Source organism: Vanessa cardui, chromosome Z (assembly GCF_905220365.1).
Source record: "Vanessa cardui chromosome Z, ilVanCard2.1, whole genome shotgun sequence".
NCBI lineage: Eukaryota > Metazoa > Arthropoda > Insecta > Lepidoptera > Nymphalidae > Vanessa > Vanessa cardui.
Genome location: NC_061154.1, coordinates 362699 through 375080, shown reverse-complemented (window position 1 = coordinate 375080; position 12382 = coordinate 362699). Strand labels below are relative to the sequence as shown.

General features: G+C 34.6%; 1 protein-coding gene across 7 annotated transcripts in view; it reads right to left on the bottom strand.

Annotated features, from left to right (window-relative positions):
• The window catches only part of LOC124543023 (protein NDRG3), a 75901-nt gene extending 69837 nt beyond the window's left edge, over nucleotides 1-6064 (bottom strand). The window contains exons 1-3 of one of the 7 annotated variants that reach the window (XM_047121029.1): nucleotides 1880-2403; nucleotides 1472-1655; nucleotides 1155-1235 (exon numbers count right to left, since the gene is read on the bottom strand). In XM_047121029.1, coding sequence (XP_046976985.1) covers nucleotides 1155-1235; nucleotides 1472-1650 — 260 coding nt within the window. In that variant the 5' untranslated portion in view covers nucleotides 1651-1655; nucleotides 1880-2403. Of the gene's footprint in view, nucleotides 1-1154; nucleotides 1236-1471; nucleotides 1656-1879; nucleotides 2404-5372 lie in introns of those variants that run through there. The other 6 variants (XM_047121030.1, XM_047121031.1, XM_047121034.1 and 3 more) reach the window with 6 other exon arrangements.
• Between the last annotated feature and the right edge of the window lie 6318 nt (nucleotides 6065-12382).

The following is a 12382-nucleotide window of genomic DNA, read 5'->3' as shown; positions in this document are numbered from 1 at the left end:
ACCCCAACTGCTATCTTTGCGAGGTTTGGATTGTGTTTGGGTGTTGTGTAAAACATTTCTTCTATTGAATAGATCCTACAGTATCAAATAAAATACAAAGACTTACAAAGAAATATTTTTTGTCATTCTTACATCTCACTATAGATGCTTTCTAATGAAACGGAACCAAAGGTAAAATTTCACCAAACTTCGAATATCATTATTAATAATTATCGATATCATTGTTGAGAATTGTTCACGGCGGAAACCATTCATAGACGTTTTTTTACTATCAGCCAGCCGTAGTGGCCGGCAGCCTAACGAATTCGATTGTCCTACGCAAATAAGGCAGTCGCAACGTTTCCTTGTAATCATATCTATATATAAATGAAAAAATAAAGAAGTATCTCGTCTCACCGTCGGTTGGCTAACACAATTAGTTAGCAGCGGGGTGTACCGCAGCGGCTTACTCGCCTCAATTACCCTGTTTTTCCTTTAATCTTTTATTTTTATAAACATAATCAACTTTAATTAATCTTTAATCTTTCATTATACAATAAAATACAAAAAAAGCACATCTCATCCTCGAAATGTTGTCTCGGAGGTGTGGTATGCACTCATGATCACACAGCTAGCCAAAAGGACAGCAGTTGTTAAACGTCATTAGTTTGACATTGTTTGCAGTACTTCAACTATTAAGTTTCCTATTCATTATTATATTATTTAAAAATAATAAATTGTAGTATGTTATGGACTTTTATTTAATTGTTGTTTTTTCTAGAAATATAGTTTAAATTTTCTAGTATTTTAAACAATTGAATATTTAAAATTTTGTTTTAAGTTTGACAAGACTATTTTCCACTTCTCTTTGTGTTCACACATTGGTTTTTTTATAAAAAAAATTAACCCTTATAAAAATCACAAATAGGATTTTTTAGCATATATAAATAAATGAGTTTATTTTTTTAATAGTTTAGTTGCTATTACTACTTAATAACATATATAATGACTACACCATTGATTATGATTATGATTCAGTAAAACTACATTGGAATACACCACTATCAAAGGTCTACACTCTATTCTGCAAATTAATAAAAAAATGATATACACAAAGAAATAATATACAAAGTTTAAATTCTTAAAATGAAATAATATCTAAGAAAGCATCTTACCTCAACAGAGCGGTTTCTTCAGAGTTGACGGTAGGCATTTTTGTTGGGAATTGCTTAAACGCCTCGTCAAAAGTCCTCTCTCTGAAATAGTGCAGTGTATGATATACAAAATGCACACTTTGAGGTTGACACATTGTGTTTCGAACTACTTCCAATTTTGCTCAGCAATTGAATAAGTCACAACAAATTCCTTCTTATTGCCACAAGTAGCAACGGACAGGTGTAAGTTAGTTAGTGGTGTTAGTCAGTATCGACATGCAGAAAATGTGCATTCGAATGTAACGGTTTAATGTATTTAAGTGCAATGTTTTACTCACTCTGCTAAAGCCTTGTGTGTGTTCTTTACATGCTGATTAAGAAACGGTTCTAATCTCCTCCGAGCTTTCCCCCTGAACCGGTTTACTCTCTTTGCATTCTTTTTTTTCAATATTGTCATATTTTTGAATCCCAGTTCGAGGGACGAATAAGAACCATCTTTCAGCCAATCCCGTTCCATGCTAACTTAACATTCCATAAGAAATAAAAATAAATTATTGAAACAAAAATAAAGCATGCTCTTAGTGTTTGTTACTAGTTAAAACATAAAAACGAAGCACTACTCGGAGAAAAGTTTGAATTATCCCTCCACAAATACTAAGTTACGTGAACTCGTCGCTCGCGAAGCGGGTTAAATACAGCCAAATATCTTATGCAAAAAGTTTATATTTGTACTTTTCAAGACTTACCGGAACTTTTAAAGTGTTTTGAGTAGTTTCTAGACTAAAATATGATGTCCGGCGACTGCACACGATCGTATAAAGTGCACTATTTAACTAAACACTGATCACTAGAGAGTGCCGACGGCGAGTGCTAAAGAAACACCTTCGTCAGACTTCGAACAGTCGTAGCTCACTTCTGGTCGTAATAAAGACGCATGCGCGTACGGACACGTCAATTATTCAATCTAAGCCCGGGAGATATAACAAACCTACGACAATTACATTGCAAAATAGTAAATCGGCTACCTAATTCAAGTCAACACTACTGTCTACTGCTGCTTTAAACTAAAGTTATAATGTTTAACTCGGTGACTCTACAATGACTTGCATTACATAAATACGATGACATATGAAGTATTAACAGGTCAATATAAATGACTCGAACATAATTTTAACTTTATACAAATAAATTTTTAGAAATTTAAAATTGCAACTTTCAAAACAAGTACACCTATGTTATGGTAAAATATCGATATTGCCAGTATTACAATATTTATATGTTTCACTGTTTGTGTGTTACCATTTTTTATTTTATTTTAATATATTTGGGATGATTTAAGATTTAAATTTTTGAAATACACAATAATTAACATTTGTAACAGTATTATGACTATAATATTTTTATTTCCTTATGATATAAGTGTAAATAAACTTTGTTTTATATGATTATTTTACGATTTTAGTTCTTTGAAATCATAAAAAATCCATTACGAACGAATAATTGTGACAAACAATTTTGACATTTGTGGCTAGGCGGTCTATTTCTAAACGGTTTTATATAATAGTTCATTTTAACATGTTTTAATACAAACTTTAAAAAATAACCTATTCCAGACAAATTGTGACTTGTAGCGCCATCTAGTATAACACGATAGCTTTTCCTTGTTACAGTGTTCGTTTTTCCGCGTAGGTTTGTTGCGTAGTTTGTAATATTATAGAACTTAAATACTTTCTTGATAAAAACACAGATGGCGCACTCTGCAGAACTTATAATTAAATGCCACGGTTATTTTTTATTAAAGACTTAAAAATTTGAACTGGTTGACTTTTATTGATATCATATTATATTCTTAGTAAATGTCATACCTAATAATATTTACCTAAATAATGTCGACTAACCTATCGCTTTTTCACACGTGTAAATTAAATATAATAAATAAATTTTAAATTGAAGAACAAACACAAATTGAAATTTCTCTTTTTTTCAACATATTGTGAAATTCTCGATTGTTTGATATTATAACACACATGTATTTCTCTTGAAAACGTGAGGTATTTTATTGATAAAAATAAATATGTTTTTTATTGATAAAAAAACCGCATTAAAGAGTTGTGTAGTGGTTGGGAGCGACTTTTTCATACAATGTAGAAATATACATAGACACTGCTCATTGGGTTTACAAATTCAGTTTTATGATCATATCACATTACACACCATATTAATCGATAAAAAAGAACACAATGGTAAGAGCATTATTTCAAAAGAATGCATTATAAAAGTAACGTTCTCGTGTCTAAGATTGAATAATAGTATATATCTACTGGCTACGTCGATCAATATTTATAAACACTGAGCAGTTGGTAGGTATCTGTGTAGTACTAAGTAATCAATAATTTCCGTTTAAATGAAAATGATTGAACAGCAATCTACGCTAATAATAAAAACAGAGATCAATAATACTTGCAGAATGTTTTCGTTGACTCGCGGTAAAAGATGATTGCGTTTTTTGAATTGACTTTATGTTTTAAGGAAGAGTTTACTTTAAATTTACATTTTGTGTTTTTTAAGAAAAATATATGACTAGTTGAGCATGTAAAAATAAGCGAACTCGGTCACCAACGATTTCCCAAGTTATTTGTTTCGGTATAGATTCGCAAACGTTTGATTTCCATGAAGAACAATGCTAGCAACCAGTGGCACTCAACATTACTATATAATGATACCCAATGGTATTCTAATAAATTAATCTAATAATTACTAGAACATCATTGATGATACCTCTTTACCTTACGCTTGACTCTCGATGCGAATCTCATCGGGGCTCATACGCCCAAATGCTATCAGATATAATATTTAAGTAATGATTAATTAACTAGAACAAATCATTATAAAATACTGACGATAACTTTTCTTAATCAGGCAATTGCACTTCGTACAGACCTGACAACTAAATACTAATATATTAAATAATAAAAGTATGTAGTACCTTATACTTAGCGAGCATATTATTATTAAATGAAACGAGAGCATTGAATTTTAATACGTAACCTTAATAATTCAAATTATTTTGTTTCTCTAAGAACCAGTTTCCATTTTTAAGTTCGCGTTGTATTCATGTACCAAAGGACACAAAAACGATTCACTTACGTCTGGCGATATCAGGGCGGGATTATCTCGGGTAATATAGGCGGCTTAGTCATCCTAGCTATAGCCCGAGTGAGGCCAAGGGACCTCGGGCCTCGAAAAATAAATCAGGGCACTCTTAATTTGATGCTTCTTGTTTTACAAAACAAGTTTACAAATTACTTATTTATTGCCGAGATATTAGAATTTGGTGTTGGTGATTGTGCAAAAGAGCTCCCAGACTTACTTTGTGATGGAAAAAGCGTAGTTTAATCCGACCAGGTTGGAGAAAAACACGATTTTACACGAACTATGGAATTACTATATTTTCAATCACGTTGTGGCTGGCACTTGTATCGTAAATAAAAGCCTAACTTATTGCTTATTATACTTTATTTCGTGCATTGGTGCGGTAAGCAGCCGCGCCGCGTCCACCCCTAGTCTAAAGGATAGATTATATTTATATAGCATATTACACAACAAATGATCTTGCAAAACATGTTTGCTGTGACAGCTTAATAAGAAATACGACTCAGGTACTCGTTACACTTCTGTTTTATTCGGCCATAATTAAATTCAATATTAATATTAGCGCCATTTGCTACGTGTTATTATTTAGCTGTGTTTATAAAAATCGGAGATATATTTTAAAAAAGGTTTAAATGTTGTTGATTATCAAGCTAGACGTTCTTAAAACTCGTATGGTCTTAAAATGCTGACATGTCAAAATTATCATTGTCATCATTTCATCGTGGACGCAAATTATTTCATTAATTGTATAACAGTTTATTGATTCATGTTTTTACGACGTTGTTCTGGCGGTCCTGGGTTCGGCCCCTGGTTTGGTTGGATAATGTGAATCATTGGAGTTTCGGTCATTCAATTATTAGTAAAAGTCTTATGTCTAGGCACACTATACATTATATGTAAATCTGGACAAATTGAGCAGGGCGGGGTCACCTCCTTTAGACGACGTAAATGCTTAAGTACATCTAGACGTATAATATATAAGTTATGCACACGTACACGACTCATATGACGTCTCATATGATAAAGAAAACATCCTATGCAAGTGTAATAATAAAAGTGTTGTTTAGAAATACATGAAATACTTACGTTCTTAAGCAGATGACTGTTTTGGAGTCGGTCGCGTTCACGGCGGACCGGCTCGGAAAGTTCGCAAGCCTTGTCCTGTACACGGACACATCCCGCACGCCCAACTTCCCGTTTGGGATCGGCAGTTCGTCGTACACGAAACCATAGTTATCCATTTTAAATAAAAATAAATTCCAAACAGATAGAGTCGGTACGCGTTATCAATGGGCATGTATTGAGTACAAAGCACTTGCAGCGACTGATGTCTATTGATGGACGTCGGAATGATCGCCGATTCAGCATTCGCGCTCGAGTGGAAAAACTACCACATCTAATGCTATTAACCAAGTCACTGATTATATAGTTAATTAACTTGAACGATTTATGGATATCTCGGTTTATACATATTTACCGCCAAGCATGACGCAAGCTTAGTAAGGAGGGCTTGAATTGTAAATTCAGAAAAAGAAAATTATATTATTTATTATAATTTAGAGACGCTTTATGTTTTTGTTGCAAATTGCTATGTAATATTTTTTTCAAAGCACTTAATGCAACGTTCCAATCTTTTTTCAATACATAAACTACTTATTAACTCAAATAATATAATTAAATTCACTTCCTATCATTCTGTGTAGGTACAGCGTAATCACGCAAATATTCGAAGAAATAACTATCGTAATATTACGGGTGACATTTTCTAGGGAATGTTGTCAAAAGAAAGGTAACTCGTTATAGTTACCTGTGTCGTATGTGCTCAGATGTGGGCACCACACGCCACAACGTCTGCAGGAGGAGTACGCCAACGAGAACAGAACTTTGTCGTTGCTTCTTTTGTAAATAATTCTTAAGTTTTTAATTGCTACATATTGGCAATTGTCTAAATAACCAAGAACTTAATTACACAGTTGTGAATACATCTCAAATAAATATGTAAAAGAGTTCTACGTTACTTATTTTTAGAAATTAATTATATATTTGTTTAATTTTTATAGCAATCTAAAGTACATATTATGTACTGTGTAATCATACGCACATCGGCCGCATACCTGCCTTTGTAGCTCTCGAGCCTTTGTAGTCCTATCAATCGCCCAAATAATACTAATGGACAGCCGTTGTTGTCAATTATAAATAGCAACCAACTTAAAAATTGAAGACCGTCATTTTTGCTTAACCTGTTTAGAAAAAAAAATTGGGGCAATATACTTAAAACCACACCCAAATTTGAAGAAAAATAATTCAATTCCTTATTTTGTTGTTATAATTATTTCATTGTTGTAATTGTAACAGAGAAACGCCAGTTAATATGTAGTTCAATTAACATAATTAAGCAAATATTGCGAAGTTAATTCGAACTATAATAGTGGTCGAGAGTCGATACGTATAATACTTAAAATTCAGTGAGTTTATAGTGAATATGGATGCTGCGGAGTGACACACAGCGAGCGCTGGGAAACGAAAGAGTTCTCCGACGTGAAAAACTTTATCTGCATAGACCATATAACCAAGACGGACACGGCGAGACGAATTACTTATTTTTAAATCAGTTCAAACTAATAGATTATTAAAAGATATCTGAAAAGTTGTATGCTCTATAAAAAGTCATTATATTATTACACCTATTTTAATTCTTAAAACCTTACAACTACTAATCTTAAATTTAAGCATATATTTAATGAAAACAAGCGTATTACTCAAATACTTATCAGATATTTTGATCGCAGCCCGACCAAAAGAACTTCTAAAACAATAATACACCTACTTGGCCAAATATTATCAATAATGTATTGGAAGACCTAGACTAGATTGATTGAGTGGCAGTTGTGTGTTGTTTTATCGTCATATCGACACAGTTACCTTAAAAATAATTACGTAAATCGACTATTTATATTTAAAACACATATTTATGTGTGAGTGTAAAAAGGCGAAGATAAGCACAGTTCAGCTGAGATGTATCCATGCACTGTATTGCTTCTATCTACTGGTTTGTATTTTATGGCTCAACCTTAGATCGCAACACTTTTGGCAAGTTACTGACGACCGATCGCGACCCCAGTTTAGCTCTGTAAGAGATCCTGTAAAAGTTAAATAATAGCCAAATGAAGACGCGCGTAAGTAATGAATGTCAATTGAAATGCTATTTTAGTATTCTTAATCTTTGCATAATATCTATCAACGGCTGAATAAATAATAAATTCACAACACAATACATGTATTTGTCTCGCTCGGCTAGATCCGGGGGTACGGCGGCGGCGGCACAGACTTCTGCCTGTCACACTCTGAATGAGCCCTCTCTAGAGACATTATTAATATCGATATCCGAATAAACATCACTTCTATTTGAAATGTTTTTTATATAACCATCATCATAATAAACATATATTTACCCGTGCAGTCGCTTCCATGAATATTTATTGAGCTACCGAGTGCATTCACGACTGCCACGTGTTACCTACTAGTTGTTTACGTTACTTAGGTATTTCGTGTCATCGGTAATAAATACTGTAAAGATTAATAAAAATAATCCACCAGATATGCATTACTCATGACGACATCTTCGATCTCAATTTATATGGAGCTGGTATTGCGGCATTTCTTTATATACTGAACGAATAGAATCTGGAAATACATTGTCAACGAACAAACGGACAGTTACAATATTTTTGTGAATATTTGTCGTGACTGAGACCCGGAGCGCGGTTACATTATCCTACGAGTATAATATCTGAAGTTCGGCGATATCGACGGCTCCGCACGTGTGTATCTTGAATTTAAAAGAATAGTACAATCGAGTTATATAACAAGTATTTGTGACATTTATAGCGACATTAACAACCGTATTATGTTTTAAAAAGCATGACGCAATAACAGCGCGCCAAAATCATTTATTGTAATTTAAGATTATCTCTTGCTCCAGTACGATTTACGGACTACGAATTATTAATAATAATAAATATTTTAATCATTAATGAACCGAGTAGCGTCTCTGTTTCTTTTATCGTTATTTGAGTACTTAAATAAAAGTAAATAGTGCTCACCGGCTGTCATTGAGAGTCGATTAGTGGCTTTGTAATCGATTCTTAAATTAAATAGGCCCTCGTGACGTGAGGTGACCATTTGTAAAATATTATTGACCTTTTAAAACAGGTACATCCCGTCCAGCTCAATGAACGAACGCTTTTTAAGAATAATATTTACTACTTAATACTTTACAATAAATTTCAATAATTGGTTTTTTCCTTAATAATGCGACTAAGTGATGCTTACCGATCAAGAACGTAAGTACTATACGTACTACACACCTTAGATGTAGCATCGTCAAAACCGACTACTGCCGATTTATACAACCAATAGAAATAGCTCCGTATCGCGCCATTCGACGCTATTCGTCGCTATAGATTCAAGATTCAGTCAAACGTCTTGTCAAATTGACGAATATATTTGGTCGAATAATAATACAAGTGATTACGTTTGTGTAAAGATCATATTCACATAAGTCAAAAATATTGATCATTTTGTATAGCGTACTTAATTCGGATGTGATCGGTTTTACGAATTTTGCCAATGCTACATCTAAGTTGTGTCGTGATATACAGCTATGCGTTACTGTTGAGTGCGCCGTGCACGTTATTCAAATAAGAGTTGGCACGGCGATAAAGCATTCAATAAGTTCAGCGCCGCCGCGCCGTTTAGCCCGCAGATCAGGGAAACATTATCGTATCTATTAAACATGCTTCAGCACCCATCCGAGGAAATATTGCGTAACACTTCTTTCGGCGATGTCAGCACACAGTCATCATTTAACCGACGTCGTCGTGACCTGCACTTGATGGCCAATTTGTAAATACTAAGCCTGCATTATCTACAGCTGACCCAGTTCCAAATTAAATGTCGTACGCTCCATTTGCATCGGTTTTATAGAATAGCAATTTCTAATTACTTATTTATTCATTTTTATGTCCCAGTTATTATTATGTCCGTGTAAGCCGCTTTGAATGAAATTTGTGTTTTCTTTTAAGTGACGGAAATAATTACCTTGGTAGGGCTTTTTGCAAGCCCGTCTGGGTACCTACGCACCACCCACTCATTAGATATTCTACCGCCAAGCAACTGTATCCAGTATTGTTGTGTTCCGGTTTGAAGGGTGCCTGAGCCGGAACAGGCACACGGAACATGACATATTAGTTCCCGAGGGTAGTGGCGCATTGTTGAATACTCCACCTAATACACCATACTCTATGAATGGTGGTGATCACTAATCAAAAACGATCACCATCAGTGGGCGTGTGAACATTTATAAAAAAAAAACAATGAAAACCTACATAATGATCGTAACTGGTTACATTATACTTAAAAGTACTAATAACAGAATAGTGTGAATATTACGGACTGCTAAACAGATCTAACCGTATATGTGTACTTTTTATTGCTTAAGTATTTTTATACATTTTATTATAGCTTAATACTTAAAAACTGATACTATGAATTGGTAACGTATGTATGTTTAGGGGCGGTGTATGATAAATGACAGTGACGTCACACGCTAAATGATCTCATATAAGCGTTGAATTGATTATTAAGTAACAAGGGACTGACGTAATCAAATAGACGCTGGCAGGCTGCTCCTATTTGATTACAAGTTATGTTAAAATGTTTTCATTTTCGCAGCAACTTCCCTCAGACAACTGCTCCCTCGCAAACGCTAAGCTTCGTGCTAGTGCTCTATTATTGGTAATAACTCAACTTTTTTATAAACGCGCCAAATATGATAAAAAATACACAAACGACAAAATAATATTTAATGAACATTTCAGATATATCAATCTCTTTTTAAACAGCACTCCGAATGAAATTCGTGTTTTTCAATAATTGTATCTATATCTGTGCACGATAATGACTAAAATAATTAAACTAATTGCATTTTTACTTATTACATCGCATCGTCTTACTCGGCACCGGAGATACGGCCGAGTAGTAATGTTAAAGTAATATAAACACTTGTAGGCCAAGTCGAGGATTGCGCGTTGAATCCGTGATCAGGTAAAGGGCAATCGAGCTGTTCACCTGGCGAACAGGACGGAGGGCTGAGGGCGAGGCGATACGAGCCCGTCCCGACACGACGTGGGATAGAATGGCGGCGCACCGGTACAAACCACGGGCGACCGCCGATCAAACTCTGTTCACTTTAACAAATTGCATTTTATAGTTCATAGTTTTATTACATACATCGCATAACCTAATAAAACATCATTAATCAGAGTTGAATCGGTGACTATTAGTTGCGAATATATATATATATATTTCATATTGAGATTTTATGTAGACATCTTCCTACCTTTGCCTATTGTAAAAACGTGGACTACCGAGCGTCGGGCGAGAAGTTACAGCAACAAACTGAAAGTATTTTAATCAATAAGAAAATTAAAACTCAAATTACAGTTTATACATTATTAAAAACATATAGCTTACAGTAGTGGAGGGAAAACTGAGCATAGATCGTGTATTGGTTGTAGATATTATTATGTATTTTGTCTCTCTATGTATGTATGACACTCTATTTATTGTGGTTAGTTTTAAATAGCTCTGTGACCTCCTTAATAATATTTAACAAAATACAATAACAGCTTGGGGCTCGCTAAGACCGCTTCATTCATCAGAAGCTGCATAACACCACATTGATTGCATTAGCTTATTATGCAACTGTAGGTTACACAAATCAAAATTAATAATACGCAATATACAAATTCAAATCGCGTCAAATGACGCCAGTCGAGAATGCTTTTTTTCCGCCGTATAACGTAAATTCTACCCTTCGGACATATTTAAATGATTGAGTTACATCTAAAATTGTATTTTGTGTCTAAATAGTGAATATTAGCAACTAAGCGTGAGTCTAAGTAAGCTATCAAATTGATAAAGTAGATCCAGAGTGCCCACTAACGTCATCAATACTCACCTGTCTAGAGATGCAGGTATCCACGCGAATATCGACACACGCCTACCATCGCGTAGAGCAAGTCTCTTAAAGAGTATTTGAAACGCTACAAAACAAGGAAAACTAGGCTTGTGTGAGTCGAGATGGCCCAGTGGTTAGAGCGCGTGCATCTTAACCGATGATTGCGGGTTCAAACCCAGGCAAGCACCGCTGATTCATGTGCTTAATTTGTCTTTATAATTCATCTCGTGCTCAGCGATGAAGGAAAACATCGTGAGGAAACCTGCATGTGACAAATTTCATAGAAATTCTGCCACATGTGTATTCTACCAACCCGCATTGAAACACCGTGGTGATATATGTTCCAAACCTTCTCCTCAAAGGGAGAGGAGGCCCAGCAGTGGGAATCTACCGGCTGTTGTTGTTGTTGTTGCTGTTGATGATGCGGTTGTGATGGTAAGCAATTGTAATCGGTGTATAGTGCATCTCAGACGAGTGCTTCAAGTCGTCCCCGCCGCCAAGTCACACCGTGAAAACGCATGAAATAAAACCGACAAACTCTCGTGTACTGGACCGCACCTTGAATGGTTCTTTATTCGGGATCCGAGCCATTTGATCCATTTCATAAATTTGTTTCATAAACTTTCCTCTCCGGCCTCTATTTGCTACGTACGTTATGTTACGGTAAGAAATTTGACGATGACATCCTTTGCTACAATGCCTTTTAAGAAATAAGTGCACAAAGTAATATTACTGATTGATTAAGTATAACAAGCGAGAGACAGTCCACTCTAAGCTTAACTATGAGGTGTCGTTAAGAGTTTATTTCTGTTAAAATGACGCACCGGATTTTGATGCGATTTTTTTTAATAGATAGAGTGATTCGAGAGGAAGATTTTTGTATATAATACATTGACAACATAGTTAAAAATCACTGATTATTTTATAAGTTTATAATATGATGTCGTAAATAAACAAACTCTATAATATATTTAGTGTCAGTATTGCACCCGTGCGAAGCTGGGGCTTGTCGCTAGTAGTAACGAAATGGTACGATCAGGATACAGTAATACAAATTATATTAGCTAACTTATGT